Source organism: Rhipicephalus sanguineus, chromosome 11 (assembly GCF_013339695.2).
Source record: "Rhipicephalus sanguineus isolate Rsan-2018 chromosome 11, BIME_Rsan_1.4, whole genome shotgun sequence".
Classification (NCBI taxonomy): Eukaryota; Metazoa; Arthropoda; class Arachnida; order Ixodida; family Ixodidae; genus Rhipicephalus; species Rhipicephalus sanguineus.
In genome coordinates this window covers 3,763,903-3,788,119 of record NC_051186.1, presented here as the reverse complement: position 1 = coordinate 3,788,119, position 24,217 = coordinate 3,763,903, and the positions used below count along the sequence as shown (strand labels likewise).

The 24,217-nt window shown below is 46.9% G+C and overlaps 1 protein-coding gene across 1 annotated transcript in view; it reads left to right on the top strand.

The window, feature by feature from the left end:
- Positions 1–24,217, top strand: part of LOC119374227 (protein toll) — a 99,093-nt gene that overhangs the window by 5,691 nt on the left and 69,185 nt on the right. Inside the window, exons 2-7 of the mRNA XM_049410835.1 lie at positions 519–559; positions 866–1,010; positions 1,095–1,395; positions 4,768–5,336; positions 12,969–13,107; positions 14,096–14,414. Coding sequence (XP_049266792.1) covers positions 519–559; positions 866–1,010; positions 1,095–1,395; positions 4,768–5,336; positions 12,969–13,107; positions 14,096–14,414 — 1,514 coding nt within the window. The remainder of the gene's footprint in view (positions 1–518; positions 560–865; positions 1,011–1,094; positions 1,396–4,767; positions 5,337–12,968; positions 13,108–14,095; positions 14,415–24,217) is intronic.

Sequence of the window (24,217 nt, the reverse complement as noted above, 5' to 3'; positions counted from 1 at the left end):
GTTGCATAATCCGAAAGGCATTACGTGATAGCAATTATTACGCGATAGCAATTATTACTTAGGAAGTTGAAGCAGTTGTGGGTGATGTATATTCAATATTTTAACGTGTTCTTTATATCTATGAAAGCATGCCAAGTCGCTTGACTCGACAACGCGTATTACCAGGCTATACTTAGTTTTAGACCAATGGATCAAGCAACGCTGCGTCTCGGCTACGAGCGAGCGTCGACTCGTGCGCTCCCTCCCCCCCCCCCCCTTTCCTCCACCGGGTGCTGCAACACACATTTCACGCGAAGGCGCGCGCGTACGCGTGCCGACGCGTGCCTGTGGTTGGGCCTAAAGCGGTGCGCCCTAATATGCCTCGCCTATATGCACTGCCGGCTCATTGCCCATTTTAGGTCCAGAACATTACAGAAAATGCTGGACAAAAACGTATTTAGGAGAAGCGAGAATTAAGTTTCCATGCGCTTAGTACTGTATTGACGTTCATCAGCACACGTTTCTTTTATTTTTTTCAGGCACTTGATCTCAGCAAGAACAAGATTTGTGATGCGGATAGGTTTGCAAGAAACACATTGCCACATCTGAAATATCTGAAGAGACTCACACTGGAAGAGAACTGCATAAATATTATTACCAAGTTTGCATCAAGGAATAGTCGCCTTCGACGGCTCAACTTGAGGGACAACATCCTGGCGAATATAACGCCTGGAGCTTTCGAGGAACTCAAGGAGTTGACCACCATTGACTTAAGCAATAATAGAATTACCAACTTAAGCGATTCTTATTTTTCGCGTCCTTCGGTTATTGAAGTTATAAATCTGTCGATGAACAAGTTAACCACAGTTTCGAGTATATTCCAAAGGACGCGAAGCATTAAGGTCATAGACCTGTCTTTTAACGGCATTGGGGACATCAGCATTGCCTTTAGGGGCCTGACTGAGCTCCGTGAGCTTAACTTGAAGAGCAATATAATTTCCAGGATTCAGGACGATACTTTTCGGGACAACGTTCGTCTAACACACATAGACTTAAGGTCAAACGAAATAAGCTGGTTAGGTGCGAAAGCTTTCAACAGCCTCCTCACATTAAAGGTGTTGCGCCTGCACAGAAACCATATTGTTTCCTTCAACGGTTCTGTGAGCAATCTCCCTCAATTGGAATATCTTGGTGCGTCGTACAATGCCATATCGAGATTGGAAGTTGGGGAGTTCGGAAACGACGCCGCTCTGGTGGCTATTCGCCTGGAAGAGAATAACATCACTGACGTGCAACATGCATTCGTCGGAGCCACTTCTCTGCGGTCGTTGACCCTTGCAGGAAATGGAGTGCGGCTGCTCCGAAGGAGTGACTTTGCGCCGGAGCTCTCCGGCGTTGCAGTTGTGAGGATTACCAGTTACGTTTCTCATTTCATCTCTTTCACTGTTAGGTAACTGTTACGTGTCTTGTCGCACTAAACAATGATCAGCAATGGCTACGTCGGTGCCTTGTTGGTGTCCTGTTTCATAGAGCAGTTCCATTGCAGCACGCATGTCCCTCCGCCTAGGTTAACACTATGGCATATAGGCCGCGTCGCATGTCAACTGTGGTAATCAAAAATAATTAAAATCAAATAAAAGGAATCAGTATAGTTACGTTACCATTTAATGCTCGTCAGAAAGAGAACATGCAGCGTGCAGACACACAAGCGCCGAGGAAGTTGTACCGATTTCAGCAAATATTAGCACTGATCATTGTTTGTTTTAGTGTGATTTTTTGCATTGATTACTTCGAAAATCTACGTCTGCCCGCATGTATTCTGGCAGGAAGCCATCGTACCGTTGCGTTTGAGGTAATAGCTATTAGAATTCTCAGACTTTTGCGTAACTAATGTGGTTATGATTGATGTTGTTTATTATAAGAATGTTGAGTCAATGTATTTTATGCATAACTATACCCAGAAGCCACCCATAGTTCTTGATCATCCAGCTAGTCCCAATACGTCTATTCTCTTGAGCCATTTAGACATCATAAAACACAGGTGACTACTATGCTGCTGAATTCGCTGATATACATGGTTTTCAGTGGGTATATAGATGCGTTCTACAAAATAAGGCAGGCTGCTAGCAACAAAGTTTCAATGATAAAGTGCAGCTAAGAAAATTAGAAAGCAACAAATGATGCTACAGTTCTGAAAGTCCTCTACGTCTTTTAGAAGCAGGTGACCTGTCCCAGGTGGCGTAGCCAGAACGTGCATAAGCGGTTTGCTCTTTTAGTGTAGGAGTAATCGAAGTACTCCTGCCCCTCTCTGCATATTATTTCTTGATAGAATATGCACGTGAAGTGGATTAAACCTGGCGAATGGGTATGCGCAGACGCCTATTAAAGGACTAGCAAGGCTGCTATGTGGAGTAGCGGGTACGACTGCACCATAATCATAACTCTATTCCAGACACTGACGAGGACCACAAGAACGAAAGGCGAAGATGAAGTTATGCGCAAACTAACAATTGATTATATTTACGAGCCTGGAAAGGCTTATTCGCGCACTAGAAAAAGAGAGAAGCAGAAAAAAACAATATACACTCAGGAAAAAACGATCAAAACGTGTTGAATACTATGCAGGACAAGGATGCCGAGAAGATGAAGTAAATAAATATGAAGGAAGGACGTGTTGGCGCCTTTAGCGGGGCACAAAAAAAAACAAGTTTTTTTCTTGACTTAGCTACTTACCTTTTGAGAATATTACGAGAAGGCGCTTCGCAAAGCAAAAGAAAGCACGCAAAATGTGGCGGTTGAGTGTTCTTTCATGTCAACCCTTCATAACATAGAAGTGAAACGTGCCTCCCTTGCTGCGTTTGCAGCTGTGTCTGACGCTAACACATAACATTTGCAGAACGTGTATTGCATTTGAGCCAGCATGGCAGCCTTAGACTTCAGTAAGAACCGGCTGACCCCTCTGCCCTTCAACCGCAAAGCGTTTCGGTCACTATCCTTACTGTTTTTGACAGCCAGGTATGTTGAGAAACAAAAAAAAAAGAAAGTTTTACGACAATGCAAGAGGAAACTCCGTGGTCTTTGATGCCAGGTGAGGGCGTGAGAAAATGGGAAGACAGAGTATGAAATGTTCAAACGAAGACAATTCGTGCCTTTAACGTGGAAAGTGTGCACGAACTATGACTCATATTGTAGTCGATTATCGAAGGAATCATCACATAATCAAGGAAGGAGTGTCTGCTCGAGAATCAGGCCACGGATGAAGTTTTCGGAGGAGAACTATATTTGTCCTAGAGACCAATAAGAGAAGGTGGTGGAAAACTACGGGACAAACTGAACGAAATGGTTTAACACAAACTGCGAAGGTAGCGTGTGGGTCAGAACTGCCCACTTGTTAGCTTGAACTAGAGAAAATAAATATATCTAATAAAGAGCTTGGTAGCGCTCGCCGCTGCTCTGATTCGAAGGTGAGGCACCTAGCATCTATCCATCCATTTCGGGGAAAGTGGTGACGCTGAGAAAGACTGCAAATGGCGAGTTCACGAATAAAAATATGCTTGCTTTCATGGCCCAGTGATCTTTCGCGCATAAAAGCCCTCGAGTTCAAGGCTCGATTCTCTGATTGGGTGGCTCAGCCGAAGTTTTTCTGATTATTATTTGCTTTGACATATCCGTATGCCCTTTCGCCCGCGTCATTTCCGTTACGGAAGACTGCTGGACTTACGTAAAAAAAAGTTTCGTCTCAGAAGGAAATAAGGAGGCGACGCTTTCTTCGCGTTGACGACGAACTCGCCATGACTTGGTAGGCTTCGATGCCGTTTACTAGGGCCGACATGACTTATCATCCGTAAAACTGATTTGCATTATTGTTATACTACAGTCGCAGACAGTATAGAACGTATTAGTAAATTTGTTAAATCAAACGGGCCAAAATACTTCACTAATATTGAAATTCATGACATCACACGGACGTTCAGGTGCTGAAGTATCGAAGTGACACTCAAAATGACTTCCACCATCTTTTTTCTGTTCTTATAGTGAACCTATGCTAGCAATATTAACAATGGAAGCCTGAAATATAATCTGACTGATATGAGCTCATTTATCGTCTAACTTAACTGTCATTTTAACCTGTTGGTAACGCAAAAAGAGCTCGTGCCATAAACGAACTCTCATCTGATATGAACGCACAATGCCGAGGGCTACTGTCTATCATGGAAATCTATGCAACTTAGTACAAAATTAACACATTGGCCTCCACCATATGAGGACCTTCGTTTATTCGGCAGCGTATGATCACCCGTTTGGAATAACAGAGATCTGAGCTAGTTGGTAAGTATTCATTCTAAAAAGACAGGGCGTTTGTGGTGTCCTGACTTCTTTCTTGTGTCCGTGTTTGCAAGCCCTGTCTTTTTAGAATGATCACCCGTTTGGTTTGCGTTTATCATTCGGTCAATTTGCGGGGTGTGACTTGTGATACAACATTGTCATTACTAAACACACCGCTGTTTGGGCTGAAGCGTCTCAAAAAAACAAACCTTTAGCAATTGAGTTCAATGACTTAAGATCGGTCAACACCACACCCTTGTTTTAAGACACTCAAGGGAGAAGTCCCGCCAGTTAGCCAGCTCGCCTAGTTTTTCTGCACCTCTTACAGACGGTCGAAAAGTCCTTAATTTACAGTCTCTGCCGATAAGTTTATAAACACGCGGCATTTCGCTTAAGAAAGAGCGCTTGAGTGTTGAACGTTTTCGTCAACTTCTTATCCTCTCCGGATTTCTCTTCCTTTAGACAACCCTTTGATCTGCGACTGCAGACTGGCTTGGCTCAGAGAAGAGGACAGTGACATTCAGATGAGAGGAATCGCGACGTGTGCGAAACCGCAGCGGCTAAAAGGAAAGCCACTGGGCATACTAGCGAAAGAAGACTTCCTCCGGTGGGAAGATGAGTGCGAGCCTGGATGTCATTGTGAATGCCACGAAGGATCACTTGGTGAGCGAGAAATCAGTGTGAATTGCTCGTCGGCAACTGTCGGCAGGATTCCCAAGGTATTGCCGAAAGGTACGACGCAACTGGATCTGAGCGGAAATCAACTGCGTATCTTGGATGACACTATCACAAGAGCGGCACCTCATCTGCGAGTACTATCACTGAAAGACAATTTATTGTTGAGTGTTAACGTGAGCTCCATACCGACAACAGTAAATTCTCTCGATTTACGCGGCAACAAGCTCAGGTGGTTGCCGTTTTTACTGCTCACACAGCTCAACGTCACGTCTATCTGGCTGTCTGGTAACGATTACACCTGCGATTGCGCTGACTACAACTTGAGACAGTGGATACAAGCACATGGAAACGTGGTGAGCGCATTGATTTAGTGTCCACAGTTCAGCCGACCATCACCAAATTTAAGGTTTTGCCTAAACTGTGTCAAAAACAGTTCATCGCTTTTTAGGTGGGATAAGCCTCTTCAAAGGCCCAGTGCTTATGGTGCTCGAGTGGTGACCCGAGATACGCGGGTTTGATCCTGGCCGCTAGGGTGTCGGAACGAAATATTTTATTGCGATAGCATTTATATGGACAGTCTCGACGGGTTTTACAGCGAAAGCTGTTATGAGATCATTTCACCGGCCGTTTTTGGCGCCGTAGTTGTCTGCCGCCGCCGCCGGTGTCCGTAACCAGTATCGCTCGAAATAAGAAAAAAAAACTAAATAAGAAAAAAATTCCAGGATGGAACGAGGTTCGAACCTGGGTCCTACGCGTGGGAGCCCAGTATTCAACCTCTGAGCCATGCCGGTGCTTGAAACTGCTTTGCTAAAAGGTCCTATACAGGCTTCATGTCGGGAAGGAACCACATTAGCACATGCAATATAGCGTGGTAGAAGAGTAAAATAAGCACCAAGCGTAGCACAACGCGAATTCTGTAACCAGGCGTCACACAATGCGAATTGCGCAACGAGCAGGTTGTTGAATGCTTCCAACCCATTACAAAGGACCCTGCCATAATTCTTCATCATCAGGCACAGCATCAACAAAGTGCGCATAATGCCTTACATGGGTTTAGCAGGTACCAACGCTCTCCGTAGAATGAAAAAAATGGCAGAGTGCCTGCTGGCCTACTTCTCAAAAATTACAATTATTTATAGCGTAGTGGGTTCCTCGCAAGTGCACTTGGATTGGTTGCCAAGGAAGCCCATAAGCGCATGATACACTTCCTCTGGGTCTCAGTAAAATTACAATGATTTATCGCGTAGTGGGTTCCTCGCAACGGCACTTGTATTGGTTGCCAAGGAAGCCCATAAGCGTATGATCCATTTCCTCGGGGTCTCAGTAAAGTTCTTCGCTCCCCCCCCCCCCCCGTCTCTTTCCCACGTCAACGTATGTTATACAGCATGACGGGAGAGGGAAATAGCGACCGGGCGTCACCCAATGCAAATTACATACCTGGTGGGCCGTTTAAAGATTCCAACCCATTACAAAGGGCTGAGCCATAATTCTTCATCGTCATCAGTCGTCGCGTGAACAAAGTGCACATAATGCCTTACAGACGTGTAGCTGGTGCCTCGCTTCTCCGCAGAATGAAGAATAATGGCTTAGTAGGTGCTTACAAACTTCACATAAATTGTGATTTATGGCGTAGTGGGTACCTTTCTAGTGTACTTGTATTGTAGCCCCAAGAGAGCTTAACGGGCTCTAGAAACGCCGCTCTTCCAGCTTTCGCTGTGACTGTGATGCGGTTTTAGCGCAGGCCTGGCGTTTTTTGTCGTCGTCGTCGCCGTCATGTCCAGTATGAAGTCCAAATTGATAAGATCCCTCCGCACACCGTATGTTCTACCGTGGGTAAAAGCGCGCGAGCGGGGCCGACGAACGCGGCCGAGGCAGAGATCAAACGAGCCGGCCCATTTCCGTCGCTCGGAAGGTGCATAAGATCACCCCGCTCGGGAGGTCTGCCGTCGAAGCAGACAGAAAACACCCCGCCCGTCTTTAACAGGCCTGAAAAGACGTGAGTGGAGGGGGTGCCGCGCGAGGAGCAACATTGAACTTTGAATCTAAGGGCACGGTCGCTGGCGCGCGCGTTTTCTCGACAGCCATCACAGCGAGCGGCTCGTATAGGGAACCCAAGCTCAAGTTTGCGGCGCGACGACAGCGCCGCGCCAGCCGCGCTGCGGCTCTGTCGGAAAACACTGAACCGTCGCGCGGCCGACTCAGCCCCTTTCACGGTAGCGGTAGCGCACGTGCGCTCGCGTTCTTCTCAACTGTGGGGCCGTCAGCTCGGCACGTTGAACCGAGAGGCTTGCTGTGCGAAGCTGCGCATTTCCACGATGGCAGAAGCGACCCCGCGGAAGCGCAAGCGTGGTCCGAAGTATTGCGGTTTAGTGGCCAGCCACAACAGTGCAGACAAGGCACACGATTCACGTGTTAAACTGTATCGGTTCCCGGGCATGTCGCACGAGAAATAAAGGCGGCAAGCGTGGATAGCTGACTATTTTGGCTGTCTGAGTTCATCGCTTTCGTTCGTTCCGACTACCTGAATCGGTAAGTAGCGGGGCGCATGCACGCAGCGACTACAGTAATGATTACTCGCTGTCTTCTCGCATTGTTAAAGTCCAGTTACGGTTGTAGGTGAAGCAACTTTGTGTTTTGATTCTCCGTGCTCGTGAGACCTACCCGTCGTCGTTGAACGTTCACATTCGCGTTATACCGTTAGCGTTGCGCGGTTGGTTGAATTCAACTAACTCCGCACATTGTCAGAAGTTCGGCGCCTGCATTTCACGCGTCGGGAAGGCTGCTTTATCACGCCGGAACGGACGTCTGTGCATTTTCAGCAATTAGCTTTGACATCGTTCTGCAGGTTTGCTTTGTTTTTGTCACTTTATTGGGGTGATATATATTTAAGCCGCTAAATATAACTGGCACTTCATACATGCTTTGCTATTGCAACCTTGAATTAACCACCTTCTGACTTTGTGCGATTTTCTAGCCGCGTTCACGCAACAGGTTTTATACGCCTGTCAAGTCGGTATCATAAAAAGAGACTGCAAGCATGACGCGAGAGGCGAAAAAACGAGGCGAGCAGTTCATCTTGCTTTACAGTGGTTGAAGCTCAGCTAGCTGCCTCGCGTCTTAATCGGCGGGTGATTCTCCAGCGGCACGGAGGACTTGACTCTAACCTTTTCAGGAAGCAGTGCCATGGCCGTATAATCTTCTTTTCGCACGCCGCAAACGTTTGTTCACGAAAGTACACGGCTGCTACTGTAAGCATGCCATATCAAAACAACAATCATATGATTCGTAGTCCACCGCCGCAGAACATCGATAGCGTGTACGGCTTCATTTCGGAGTGCATGTGGACCATTATTCATCTTTAACGTGACAGAATGAGACTTACCTCGAGGTATACGTCCTACACGGTGTAATCGCGACTTGGGAAATGCATTTCGCTTTGAGTCGGGCGTGGTTGTCGTCGATCGTCTGCTCATCACCGTTAACGTGATTGACGAGCTTTCCTCATTTTATCAAGTTCGCTTTGCGGAAGTGCCAGTCAAGCTTGAAGATCCTTTTGAAGCCGCACTGCACGCGGTACATTGTGAGACGCCGCAAGTGAACAGCGAGAGCTCTGCACGTGCACGGAAGCGAGCGGCAACGCGGTGGCGAGAAGGGAAAGCGCTCGCTGATCACGCCCCAGTTTCTCTTTTTCTGCCAGAGATGGCGCTACCTGTCAAGAGCAGCAGCGCCGCTAAGCGTTGCTTGGGAAGCCTATACCCTTCTACGTGCTGCGCTCTCAACGCAAAGTGACTATGCGGAGAGCATCTCTCCCTGGAGCGGCCGTATTGTCTTACACCAGCGTTTTGTAGTTACGCGAGATCAGATACAAAACAGTTAGCTGCCAGCCTCACTTCGTATAACAAAACAATTTGTTGCTATCGCATTCATTGCTTCGCCCTTGCCGTGAAACTGTGACTTTTTTCGTTTCGGTCTTAGTTTCGTTCCACCGCAAAGAATTCCGTTCCATTTCTGTTCCGGAATGAAACAAAAATGTTCCGTAACGGTTCGTAAGGGTTTTTATTTGTATGCAAAAATTTGAAGTTAAAGTAATCATAAAAACATTGCGTTTGTGGTATAGTTACCTGTGTTCCTCTGAAGAAAGTGGGAGAGGGGTAAAACACGTTCCTCACACGTTCTTCAGAGGTGCGGAAGTAACTATACCACGAATTCCTGCCAACTAGCACAAACGAGTACCCTTCAAAGTTATAGTATTTATTTTCTCAAAAGTCAATTATGTATTTTTTTAGCGGGCTCAGTGCTTTGTGTCAAGGGAGTGAGCAGGATCACAAAAGCAGCAGGCCATTGAGTGTACCCTTTGATGTGCGAGAACGCTCTTCTGATAAAGCAATCGCCAGGCCTGTGCGGCACACGCAGCACAGTCACAGCAAAAACTGGAAGAGCGGCCTATGTAGAACCCGTTGAAGACTCTCTTGGGCAACTGTACAAGTACACCTGCAAGGTACCTACTACGCCATAAACCATCCTAACTTTTCTGAAGTATCGAAGCGCCAACTGTGCCATTTTTAGTCGTTCATCGGAGAATCGTGGTACCCGCTACACATCTGTAAGGCATTATGTGCACTTTGTGCTGTGGCTGATGACGATGAAGAATTATGGCTGAACCCTTTGTAACGGGTTAGAAGCTTTCAACGACCGACTCGTTGCGCAATTCGCATTGTGTGACGCCAGGTTGTTATTTTACTCATCTGCCACGCATAATTACATATGTTAACACGATTCCCTGCCCGACATTACACCTGTATAGAGTATTTTTGCGAAGGAGTGTCAAGCACAACCGTGGTTCTGTGGTAGAATACTCGAATGCCACGCACAGGGCGCGGATTGAAATCCCATCTGATCCCATAAAGTTGTTTCTGATTTCAATTTTTCTTATTTCACGCAATAGCGGTTACCGACACCGGCGGCGGCGGCGACGACGGACAACTATGGCACCAAAATCGGCGGTTGTGATCTCATAATAGCTTTCGCTGTAACAAACTTAGCGCCGAGAATGCCTTCTCCACGCTGGCCTGCGTGAACGGCACGGAAAAGTCCACCTGCGCTAATATAAACACCTCTGGTTGCCACTATTTTCATTTTTCGCGAACTTTCAGCATATCTTTGTGTTCGAATTCATGCCTGAAGTACGCGCTAATACTGTACCCTGAGATTTGCATAATTGCTCAAGTTGAATAACCTCAGCTGTTCCGGATAACCAAGTTTTATCGTGAACCCAAAAAGCGATTTAAAAAATTTCTGTTTCACTCCGGAACGAAATAATAAAAGTTTCGGTTAGGCTTTCGTTCGGGTCAAAAATATCGTTTTTTTTCCTTTTTTGGTTTTCGTTCCGTTCCGACACACTGCTGGCCGTGGAAGTCACATTTGGATGGAGACGAAATGCTAGACGCCCGTTCTGCGCAATTTCACTACGTCATTTCACTACGTCAGGTGTTTTACCCCAGGTGGCCAAAGTTATACGCAGTCTTCCAATACGTCGTCTGAGTCACTTTGGAGTGTCGAACCCCATAAACCAGGGGTCGACAACCTTTTGAGGCGGAGGGGGGAGTTGGATGAGGCCGACACAGCGGGGTCCGCACGGCAAATCAAGGGGGGGGGGGAGGTGCCTTTGCAGGCAAAGAGAAAAAATTCAGCAGATCCCACCTACCATAGGAATGGATGTTCCTATGGTAGGTGGGATCCAATTCTGGTGTACTGTTCCAATTTTGGTGTACTGTTGTACAAGTTATGGTGACGGCCATACGTAGGCGGCTGGATAGATAGATAGATAGATAGATAGATAGATAGATAGATAGATAGATAGATAGATAGATAGATAGATAGATAGATAGATAGATAGATAGATAGATAGATAGATAGATAGATAGATAGATAGATAGATAGATAGATAGATAGATAGCGCACAATAAGAAAGCCTTTTGCTATGGACAGCAATTCAAACAGCGTGGGATCCGCCCGAATTCTTTACAATTGTCTGATCTACTGTCCGCATACTTGGGATTGTAACGGCCACGAATGTTTCGAGCAGCTGAAGAAACCAGTATATATTATCTAGTTTCGTTGTTTTATAAAAGTTCCTTTAAAGGCAAGGTTTGTGCCTACAATGACTTTAAACGATCGAGGGCACCCTATCAATATTGGCCACTAAGAAGCGCGTCTCGGCTCACTCAAGAAAAATAGCTTTCTTTGATACCGCTGATACTGAGGTGCGCAATATGACGGACATATGTGGAATTCCGCCCATAGATGCTATGGGCATCGATTTTCTAACGGGTTGGTGAACTACCCGCCGCCAAGATTAGTTTCTAATTCGGCATTTGTATGCGCCGCCTCACGGCAAGAGAAGACATACAAGGAAAGCAGCGGATGTCACTAAGCGCAGTAGCAACTCATTCTGAGGAGTCGCGCGGCTGTCTGCATGCTTACGTGGCTGTTAAGTGATAAGTGGCGGACAGTTGCAATATATGGGGCTCTAGACTTCATTTTTATAAGATTGGTACAATCCTGTGCATGCTATTTGCTGCCATTAATGGCTTCCTCTCAGAGTACTTGGGATCTTTTGTGTGCATTAATATAGCAATTTGACATATCGATGAAAAAAAAAATCCGTAGAACACAAAGATTGGGGGAAATAGGTTTCATGCGAAGCAGTAAGCAAGTAGCTTTCTATGCTGCATTTTCTTCTTTGAGTCAAGAGTTACGAGGTGGATCGACGTGTTTTTGTAGATTGAGTGGTTGTATGCAGATCGTGCGCTTGCCATGCGCATCGACTACACTAGCGTTTAAAGGGTAACTGATGCCTGACACAACGTCAGCACTCATTTGATAGCACAGACGTCAGTTTTATCGAAACGAAGTGCATGCTACGGTGAGATTATGTGAATATCATACGTAGCATTTGTTAGCGTACTCCTTCGGTGTCGAGCAATGCTTGACTATAGCTGGCTCATCGAGTCATAGGAGTACGTATGTAATGTTTATTAGTCTATCATAAAGTGGAGCCCACACTGGAACCCCAGGCGACGTTAACCCGACATAAGGTCCGTATGATAGAAATGCATATGTAATGTTGGTTACCTAGGTAGAAAATTAGATAGCCAGCACTGCAACAACAATTGATGTTGCACCCATTAGCGCCTGCATTGGATATTTTTCCAAAGCAGTTTGAAGAGCTGGCGTGGCTCTGTTGTAGAATATTTGACTGCCACGCAAAATGCCCGATTCCTGCAGGGATCCTGATCTTTATTCTTTGCATTGGCTGGGTAAACGAGGCCGATGGTTCATTTATTTAACGCTGTCACATTTAAATTACGAATGTCTGTTTTCACCGTTACTGGGTAGATATAAACTGTCAATCACCTGTGGCGCATGCCCATATACCGCGGCCTTTCGTATGCAGGTATGAGCCACACGTGCCTGGAGAAAAGGGTTTCATGACGTAAACTGTAGGATTTTCGCGTTCAACTTATGACCAGGCAATCATGTTTGTCATAGCCTCATGCCCTCCCATGCCAATTTCGGGCTAAACGAAGTTAAGGAGGCGACCACATGAGCACCCAGACGTAGGCGGCTTGATAGATAGATAGATAGATAGATAGATAGATAGATAGATAGATAGATAGATAGATAGATAGATAGATAGATAGATAGATAGATAGATAGATAGATAGATAGATAGATAGATAGATAGATAGATAGATAGATAGATAGATAGATAGATAGATAGATAGATAGATAGATAGATAGATAGATAGATAGAAACGCTTAAATTGCCTTTGGTTCGCTAAAGAAAGGCTTCGCATTTGAAAAGAAGACGAGTAAGGGGTGTGCGCTATGCCGCTTGTGCTATTTAGAGCGACAGATGTTTGTTCTGTGAACTATGCATTAGTTGCCTGACAAGGCTGTTGCCTCTTTCTTTACTCTGACAGATTCAGGATGCCAGAGGCATCATGTGCGGGAAAGGTCCCAATGCACTCGTGTCAAGAAAAAAATTCTTCACCCTTGGGCAGAAGGACCTCTGCCCAGCGGCGATACCGCAAGGAGTGGTTTATCTCCTGATAGCTTTCGGTACGTACGATCAGCCGCCTATGCGCATCTGGAATGCTTGGAGACGTGTGTAAGAGCGATACGGTTAGCAAAATGATCTTATAGATTACGGTAAGCTGGTGAAGCATGGTAAGCTGGTGCGCTTGCTTCGTAATTGGTTGGTTGCCGGCTGAACGCATTATCATTGAGCGCCGCTACCGAAAATTGACTCACATGAGTGCTTGCGGCGCGAGCACCTTTAATGAGGGTGATTGGCGAGATAGCGCAGTACTGCAGGCGAGTCTCGGCGCGAAAGTTGATCAGTGACAGGAAGATCTGGCAACTGGGACGCACTTCCTTCGATACACCTAATATAGTGGACGCGAACAAACACAGGAACAGTAAATGTGCAGCTCGTTCTACTTAAATAAACAGAAAATCGGCTTCCCACTTCTGGTCTCGGAACCCAATGTACTACAAAAACGCCCAGGGACAAGAGTTACATAGGTGACGAGCCTGACTTTAAAGCAGGAATCAGCCGGCATCACACAGTAAGTGCTCATGCTTTTAGTGAAGAAGAACTCGTCTGCGCTGCAGTACTGTTATCCGTCTGCACTCCGAGGGCTTCATAGACGAGTGATTTACAACGGCGACTTCTATAGCTCTGTCGCAGTCTCGGTGCGTTGTGTCCGACCAGTTGAGCATTTGATAGGCTTCATTAAAGGCACGTTAGCAGTTTTAGCGATAGGAGCCAGCAAGCGAGGCGTCGGTGTATATGTTAACGGGGAATTTCAGTAACTGCGTCAATGAGAGCAACGTGTTAACAGAGCAACTGCGTCATTACTTTAATGAGGCGAAATAAAAGTAAGTGATACGTCATATGAGAAGTCATATCTGATACGTCAATACTGTTGTGCACTTGGGTCGGCGTAATGTTTGAAAGATTCGTCTATGTTTTTGCGGTAAGCCGCGTATAAGTTTGTGCTGATGGCCTTCAACATGATATGTCTTCTTTTTTGGCCGCGAACAGGTGTTTTGACTGTTCTTTTGGCGCTGTCAGCCACATATCTGCGCTACAAGCACGTGCTAAGGACGTGTCTGCGTGACCACGGCGTTCGTGGTTTGGCATGGCGCGTCGAAGAGGACGACGCGGACAAGCTGTTCGATGTGTTCGTCTCGTTCAGCAGCAAAGACATTGCCTGGGTACACGATCAAATCCTCCCAGAACTGGAGGCCATGGGACTCTCGCACTGTACTTACGAGCGAAACTTCAAGGGCGGCTACCTTCTCCAGGACATCATTCGCGACGCTGTCGCCTGCTCACGGCGGACGCTTCCTGTACTTACAGAGTGAGTAGCTACTCCTTCGTGCGCATCTAACTGAGACCCATTTTAATGTTGGCAACATAGATGAAAATAAGACATCCAGCCATGAATACGAGAGATGAACAACGAACGCGAATGTGGCTGTTTACTCAATTTCCGGGCTGGCACGTCATATATTCTGCTACGAAGACAGCCTAGTTTCGGCCACATAGCTCAGCTCCCTGTCATTCTAAGCTTCGCGTAGACCGTTGCTGATTGCGCCAGTAATAACAAACGCTTCTGTTTTCGATAGTAGGGAAATACGTCGAAGTAAGGCATATTTTTGCGTAAAGTGAATCATGTGTGTCTACGCTGAGCGCACATATGCTTCATGCACATACACGGTCGGTCAATCGCTTCCTGATGGCGATGGCTCAACGCACTACGTGGGATCACCCTGAAATGTGTGGCAGTAGAAAGAGGAAAAAGATAACCTCTGAATAACGTTAGAAAAAAAAATTAATCCATTTATTTGGTCATTTTGTCGTGTAACGGTGATATTAATAAAAGGCTCAATAACTTGCATAGTTGCACTGCGACGAATTTAAACTCTAATAATAAATGAAATGAAAAATCCTTGAACACGGGGTGACGCTGGAGTCGATGTTTCGACACGTGGTCTTGTCTTCTTCAAGGCAGCTGCTGCCTTGTAAAAGACAGTACCGCTTGTCGAAACGTCGGCTCCTGCGTCATCCCGTGTTAGAGAATTTTTCATCCCTTCAAGGTTTCATCTTCGCCTGATCTACTGCCTCCTTTAATATTATAGTACTTACTATAACATTCTATAATATTATATATTCCTGCCGATGTTTATAATATATAGTACGTAGTATAATATTATCGCTCCTTTACAACAAAAAACAACACAAATAGCCTGAAAGTCTCTTTAATTTACCTGTAACAATAAATCTGGCATCACATACGCTACTGTTGCAACAGCCCAGCGTCGGTGATTCTGCAAAAGGTGAACATCTTCCTGAAAGACTTCTTAGTAGACATTGGAATAGATAACCGCTTGTGGATAACCATGTGTTGCTTTATAGGTAATGATGTATTAGTCGGTATGCTGCGGACAGAACTAGAAAAGTGTGCATGCGAACGCTTTATTCGAATGTGAACCCCTGCGAGGGAACTATATATTACCGTGTTATTTTTTAACTTGTTTCAGTTTGCTACATGTTTTATTCTTTACGTGTTCATTTCTTATTTTGGGGGAACCACTTTCTGTCTTTCTTTCTTTCGCTGCAGAACTTATAGAAATGGAGTAGTCGAGGTTATATAAGCCTCAAGCTCTCTACAGCAGGTCAGTTAATACATACATACAGCATCATTGCCCTTGGAAACAGTAGTGCCGTAACTGTAATGTGTAGCCGATATTTCGAAGAGGGGCTTCGGAAAATCGATTTCTTTAGCTCACAAATATACTACATTGAATGGAATGGTGTTCGATGGTTTCTGGTTCATTACTACGATAGCATGGATGAAAAGGGACGGTGCCATATTCATGTGAACAACAAATTAGTGGTGCAAAAGGGCGACTCACTTAGTTGAAGTTTTCGAGTGCAACAGCATTCGCTGCAGCAAGGACACATGAGGTGATGAACATGTGTGTTCGGCAACAAACCCGTGCATCGGCAACAAAATTTTTTACCACTGTAATTCATTCGTTTCTGCATCACTTCATAGAGGGCTCCAGGAGTTCCACTTTAACGCTTCAAAATGCATCACTCCACATTACTGCTTCCTTCGCTAGCTAGAGGACCTAGGGCTTTGCTGCATACAAACGGAATCCCTTAGCCCTATACAACTTTGCAGTAAAAGAGAAATTTTGTGAAGGGGAGAAATTAATCGCTGGTGTGTTCTCCTCACTATGAGAAGCCATTGGAGACTGTCAAGGTAGTTTTCGAAGAAGTGGTTTGGGTGCCGAATTGGCAGTGGTTTAGCCTTGTTTGTTAATGTGTTGCGAATTTCAGTTATTGTTCCACGGTTTGGCACATTTCTGAAAGTTTCATCATGAATTATCGTGTGTAGGGTTTTCAGCAGCATGCGCAGAAAAATCATGAAGGATCATAGTCAGCGCCACACATTTTCAAAGGAATATTGACGCCGGCTCTATGAAAACCACATTTTGAAACTGTTTTTACAGGAAGCATGGAGGTTATGCCCTAAATCATCTAATCTAGGCAGAGTGAAATGTAGGCGTCTATGTAACCCTTTCAGTCACGGTGTGTAAAATTGTACACATCAACTTCGAAGTCGCGTCACGCACCGAGTGTTTCTTCAAATGACCTGAAACTTAGTGTGCACATTCGTGCAGGCTTCCTGAGTGAACAACTAGCACTTATTTAACTTCATTATGCTGTATATTGCTGCAGATGATCACTTTGCTAGAGACACTACCATGTTCGACGATCGTTCGACGTGCGACGTTCCAGGACCAACGTCAAGAGTATTTTTTTTTTGTTTACTCGAAAAACATACAACCAAAATACAAACTGTGCATGCATTTTGGGCCTAATAGTCGATTCCTTTTATGTAAGGATTGAAGCTGACTGATTGCAGAATAATTAGATATTTAATTAGACGCTAATTAGCAGTAATTACTGTAACTCACAGAAAGCAACACATCCCTTCATTTTATTTCTTGGAATGTAATACTGAGTGCCTTGAAATCATGCCATGGAAATTTGATGCATTTGCAGACAGCGCATCACAATTCGTGACTGAAAGGGATAAATACGCCGACTCAATTCTGTGAAATCTAGTATGCAGCAATATCTCTCCCTCTATGTAGTCGACGCTTAGTGATGTTCGCCCTCTTACTGTATAAAAATTGGCGTACACTTAAGCTTCGCCTTTAAGAGTTGAACGCGATAGCGATATCCTGCCCTTAGTGCGCACTTCGAACACTACGAGTGTTTAAGAGAATGCGCGCACTATGGTTAGTGCCTTATGTAATGGGTAACATGCTTTAAACCAGGAGGAATTATGCGCGAGTAACTTTCTTGAAGTTGCGATGCACCCACTACGTGGTCTTAAGGGAATACGCGCAGTAATGTGTGTGCCTTTTGTAATGGGTGGCTGTCTTAGAACCACCAAGTCGTTTTGATAGTGACATGGTGTGACGCCCGATGGCAATGTACGCTTGTACCACGCAATATTACTGCGTTATTACATCTCGTGCTGTGACACCTGTATACAGGACGCGTATTTTTGAGAAGCATGAAAGTTACTTTCAGTGCACCTCCAAGCAGAGGCATGGCTGTGTGGTAGAACACCTGCTTGCCACGCAACATTTTTATTATTTATTTTATTTGCAGCTTTTTCGATTTTTCGGTCACGGACAAGATGATTATTTTTCGCTCACAACCAACGGCGCCGACGCCGACGGCGGAATTTCTGCGATACGAGCTCTTTAACGCTATCGCGTTAAAAAGTAATTTGAACAGAAGGCGAGTGTATTTAATCGTTCCTTCTACTATGTCGAGTAAATTGCATGGTGACTGTGGAGGCCTTGTAGAAGTCGCGAAGCTGGCAGTTCGTGCCTGCGGAACTACAGCAACTAATTTTCCTTGCTAGGTGACTGCCGACTACGTAAGGGTGAAGGCGAGCGACGACGGGGTGACGGGGAGCGATGGTTGCCGAAAGGTCGTCGTGGAGGCGGCGAAAAGTCGGAGCTGAGGCGCGTGGCATGGTCGCCAGTAGCGTGTGGGTAGCCGAATCCGTGCGTTACGGCAGCTTGATGAGCAGGTGACATGCGACGGTTGCAGAAGCGCGCCACATGGCCGGCGAAACCGCAAGCGAAGCATATGGGCCGGTTGTCGCGTGTGCGCCAGGGATTATGAGCATATTGACTCCGAGTTGGCATTGGAGGTGGCGCAGGAGGCTGGGCTGTTCGCGGGTGCATTGCTTCAGTGTAGGCAAATGTCGGTGGCGGAGGTCGCGCTGCGACCGCGGCATAGGTCAGAGGTGCAGCTACAGGCAAACATGGCTGGGTCAAAGGTACCGATTCGGCAAGCTGCTCGCGGATAGCCCTCCTGATGGGAGTAGCCAGCGATGCGTCAGGTTGTAGGGATCGATCGCCCAGAGGCAGCATAGAGAGCTGGCGCGCCACCTCCTCCCGAATAAAGTCTGATTTGGCTAGAGAGTGATGTAGCGGGTAACGGGTGGGAGGCTAGCGTGAGGCTCGAGAGTTGTTCGGCAGCTGCGACAGCGCTGCGTGCAAGGACCGTTTGTCGACGCAGCTCATCGAAACTCTGGCAAAGAGTGACGACGTTCGCGACAGAAGCAGGGTTCCGCTCAAGAAGCATCTGAAATGCCTCGTCCTTTGAGGATATGTTTCACTTTTCCTCTTCGCTCATGGAGGCATTGACGCCGGAGCAAATATTTACTACATCCTCGATGTAGCTCGTATACGTCCCACCGGGCTGTTGAGCACGCTGGCGTAGACGTTCAGCGCGCAGCTTTCGTGAAGTCGGGCGGCCGAAGACTTCTGCGATCGCTGTCTTGAAATCAGACCAGGTATGGAGCTCACGCTCGTGATTGGGAAACGAGAGGTTGGCGACGTCAGAAAGATAGAAGATGACGACACGGAGATGGGCCGGGTCATCCCAGTTGTTGGTCTCACTGACGCGCTCATAGGTGGAAAGCCAATCTTCCACGTCAGCCTCACCTGTTCCGCTAAAGGTAGGAGGGTCACGGTACCGCTGAATGGCGCCGCTGGAGCTGGAAGCCGCGGCGGTGTCCGTCTGACTGGTGGCAATGCCGGTCATTGCAGCGGTTGAAGCAGCGGGCAATGTTTGGTTACGGAGTTCCAGGTTGAGGTCAGGGATAGCAGCAACGTCCACCAGATGACGTACGACGGTTTATTAACAAAGTACTGACGACTTGTGCAGTCGAAGTAGCGCCGGTCCAACAGGAACGCAAATCACGCGCACAGCAACAAACGATGATGATGATGATGATGTGCCTCTACACATGGCTCATACCCACACTGGGGGATTGGCCAACAATTGTAGATATGAAGATATAAAACTACTAAGTTAACACAACAGACAAGCAAACATAAAAAGAACTAGTGCAATAATTTTTTCTACATTCAGCCCAAACTTAAAAACACATTCGTTTTGTTTCCTGAAGGAAAGCAATTACAGCATCAAAACCTTCCTGTGGCTGACTCCCAAATCCGAAGCACCGAAGGTGAGAATAGCGTCTATTGTTAAAATTATCCCCAGCTTAGCACAATGAGTTTCAAGAAGTCTTTTTCTTTGTAATATATAGCGGCGACACGATAAAAAATAATGCTCTATTGATTTGATTTCTGAACAAAAGTGACAGAGGGGAGATATCGCCAGACCAGCCCTGTGTGCATACAGATTCAACGGGGGCACTCGGCATCGTAATCTAGTTAATAATACTTCTAATTGTCTAGTTTGACACCACTGGATTTTCCATGGAAATTTTAAATGTCTAAAAACGATCGAGCGTGGCCTCCTCCTCCTCTTCACTACAAAAGTATTAAGGGCTTTCAAGGTACGTCCTTGAGCATGGGCTGAATGTCTCCTATTTATATTTCCTCAAATGTGGCGTAGCAACCAGTGTTGCGGAGTTGCCACTCCGGAATTGGATTGACTCCGGAATCATTCTATATTTTCGCAACCCCGGAATGGAATGGGGGCAACGCTTGGAGGAATGGAATGGAATGGAATTAAGCGCCTTTTGCACGGAATGGAATGGGAGTGGCATTACGTCTTTTTCCGAAAATAGAGCATGTTTTCGTCGGTCTGCATTTGGAATCTCACAACGCGACGAGGTGGAACTCACAGCTGCGAATGATGAGAAAGCTCGTTATCACTTTTTTGAGTCATCCAGGTCTGACAGAAACTCTGCACGCGTGCAAGAAGGCTAAACTGTAGAGGAAGCCACAGAGTTGCTGCAGAAAAGGCGCGAGACAGCCGGGCTTTTGCTTCCCGCGTTGCGAAATATCGAAGTTTACCTTGTGGAAACCTTAAGCAAAGACACACTTCTTTGCTAAGAGGCGGCTAAAGGCCTACAACGTAGCCTAGAGAAGCGGTTCGCAAGCACATGGACTGACTCTGTTTTTTTTGATGGGTGCACTCCTAGACCCACGGTTTAATTCTTGTTGGTGTTCAGCTGCAACAGCCGAGCAGATGCGTTCTGCTGTGTTGGGGAAGGGGCTCCTTTTGTTAGGGAAGGACAGCGCCAAGCAGATTGATGTTTAAAATTATCAGGCAAAATGATGATGCCCACCAAGGCAATATGCCTGGATCTATTGCAAGGGAAATTTCTTTTTACCTTTCAGAGGAAACTTGCGCAGACACGGTTAAGCCCTTGACCTATTGGATAGCGAACGAGAGCCGCTTCCCCCCGGCTTTCCCGCCTCGCAAGGGCAGTTTTTACTGTGAATGCGATGTCAGCTGACGTAGAACGCGTGTTTTCTACGGCCTCCCTGATAATAACAGTGAAGCGAAATCGGCTCTCAGGCACCTCTTTCGAGTAGCTCATGTTTGTGGAGCGCAATACATAGTGAGGTAGACGGCAATTGTTTTATCTCACTTTTTTTTCCTTTTTTTAGAACTAACCGTTGAAGCAGCCGTCATTCACACTTCGGGTTTTAAAAACTAATCGGCGAAGCACCCATTTAGCCTATAACATTTCGTTGCATAATTTAGGAGAATAGAAACAAAATAAAGCTTCTTTTTGCGCCTTGCACTGCTTGCGACCTCTATACAGTATTTAAAAATCACGAGTACACTTAAGCACTTTTTATGATGTAGTGATTGCCAAAGAACTATAGTGACCATTTGCCGGACGTGTTGTTGTAGAAATATTTCTTTGAACCGATAAAAAAAAATGGCCGCGTATCTGTGTGGTTCGCTGCAAATGTCGTCTAAAGACGATAGAAGAGGCGCTGCGTGAGATATGGACGCCATCTGGCAATACGTCGGGAAACATGAGTGCTGTGTTGCGGGCTGGTAGTCCCGGCACAGCAGCAGGCGAAGACCGGCGGTGACCAATGCGACCGGCGGGGACGCCAGCCAGCCCGACACGCGGTTTGGCGCGAAGCACTGAAGCAGAAGAAACGTCCGCACTCAACGAGTACTCTCCACAGACTCTTTTATTTACACGTCGCCTGGATAAAACAGGAATGCCAGAGCGGCGCCCCATGGCATTTGTACAGTGCAATACAGAACCGAAACCGAAACCGAAACACAACAATGAGCCCGTGCAGAGGGCACGGAGGAAGGCAAGTTTCAGCGCGGTCGCATTTTCAGCGCAGCTTAAGAAACTAGGGTCTTTAGAATTACGTATATATGCATTTTCTATTAAAGGAACACACCACCTAATACTTACCTAGTGATGTTGCGCCTCAGATATGCGTAATGTTTGCTTTTTGATCGACAATGTACACAAGTGTGAACCTAGTCAGCCGTTCAAGATGGCTGGCCTTTGGGCATGTGGTTTAACTTTGGCCGAGTGTATGAATCGAGTGACGTGCCGACAAACAGAAAGACAGAGCAAAATTTCTCCGTTTAAGTATCCCAAGAAAGACTATCGTCTTTAATAAAATAAAGGTGGATGGCCTCTTCTAAGTTCAGAAAGCTACGAGCGGCCGCTGCTACTCTAGCCCGGGATATCAGGCATTCCTGAGTCTCGAGCTGAGAGCTGGTCAGGACCGCACTCCCACTGCTCCGGGGTAAGATCAATTATCCCTGCGCGTTGGTTCCCACTGATACCCCCGTACGAAAGTGGCGAATACTATATGCACAGCCTGACCTTTATCTCACGAGCAGTTTAGTACCTGACACACATAAATAACCTTTGCGACAAGGAAGACATTGCATACCTGCGCACAAGCGAACACAAAAAGTTCTCACCCGATCCATGCTTGCGAGGCGCCCTTGACAAGCGTGAGCGCTGACGAGCAGTGCGGCCCCGTGTTCCGTATTCGATGCAAAGGCACAAGGTGCCCGAGCGGCGCACTGTTCAGCTAATACCAGCAGATCTAGAAGAATTCGTTCCCCATTAACCAAATCTTAGTTTTCTCCATATTCACGACCGCTCCAGACGCGTGGCAAAACTTCTCAGTCTTCTTGAACAGTACTTTTGTCAGCATAAAAATACGCTATGTCGTCATTTTGTTATTAACATACTTAAGCTTAGACAATATTGTCACGTGGTCGTGACGTCGACGAAGAAAGCAGTCGGCGTTTGCAGAATGAAACTGTTTATTTGGCCGAACTTGTGGCCGGGAAAATGAGAACTAGAACTACAGCAATACACGCTGTACAATGATAGCGGCGAACAGGGCGTCGTCCTTCGATCAACTGACAAGCGGCGAAGTGCGTCGGCTTTTATACAGGTGCTATCGAACTTTCCAGCGATATCGCTGTTGGCGGCGTTATCTCTCGACAAAGCTGGAACATTCTCGTGCGGCGCGCAATCTTAACGGATTGTTCCAAAACAATCGCGGAGCTTCCTACACATCACGGCGAGGCCTGCGCAGCGCGTTGCCCACAGTCTTTGTAGGTGAAGCTTCAACTCATGAAATATAAGACTTGCGGCAATGCCCCCCTCTGAAAAAGCATCGTCCCGATGCTTAAAAACAGAACATGAATACATGCAATACTAAAGAAAACTAATAAAGAAAGCAAACATTAGAGTCCTCAGGTGCGTTAACGAGCATAGTACGGTTTAAGGCGCACCACATGCACGACCTCGGGTCGAGCTCGGCGCCTCTGAGAGTTCGTGATGCCGTCGGGGACAACCTCGTAGTCGAGTGCGCCGAGACGTCGAAGTACCCTGTACGGTCCGAAGTATCGTCGAAGAAGCTTCTCGCTTAGTCCGCGTCGTCGTATTGGCGTCCAGACCCAGACACGGTCGCCGGGCTGGTACTCGACGAAGCGTCGTCGAAGATTGTAGCGACGGCTGTCGGTGTGCTGCTGGGTCTTGATGCGCAGGCGGGCCAGCTGACGAGCTTCTTCGGCACGTTGTAAGTAAGCGGCGGCGTCGACATTTTCTTCGTCGGTGACGTTGGGTAGCATGGCGTCGAGCGTCGTCGCCGGGCTCCTTCCGTAGACCAACTTGTACGGCGTCATCTGCGTCGTTTCTTGGACGGCCATGTTGTAAGCGAAGGTCACGTACGGAAGGACGGCGTCCCACGTCTTGTGCTCAACGTCGACGTACATGGCGAGCATGTCGGCGATGGTCTTATTTAGACGCTCGGTGAGGCCATTGGTCTGCGGGTGGTAGGCGGTGGTGCGGCGGTGGCTCGTCTCGCTGTATTTTAAGATCGCCTGGGTTAGGTCCGCTGCAAAGGCGGTACCTCTGTCTGTGATGAGGACCCCTGGGGCGCCATGACGCAAGACGATGTTCTCCACGAAGAACTTGGCTACCTCGGCGGCACTGCCTTTGGTCAATGCCTTTGTCTCGGCGTAGCGGGTGAGGTAGTCAGTTGCTACGACGATCCACTTGTTGCCGGAAGTCGACGTCGGGAACGGCCCCAGTAGGTCCATCCCGATTTGCTGGAACGGCCGGTGAGGTGGTTCGATTGGCTGCAGAAGTCCCGTTGGCCTAGTCGGCGGTGTCTTCCGTCGCTGGAATCTCGGCAAGTCTTGACGTAGTGGGCGACGTCGGCAGCAAGGCGTGGCCAGTAGTACTTTTCCTGTATTCTGGCGAGCGTGCGGGAAACACCGAGGTGTCCAGCCGTCGGGTCGTCGTGCAGGGCCTGGAGGACTTCTGGTCGCAATGATGAGGGCACGACAAGA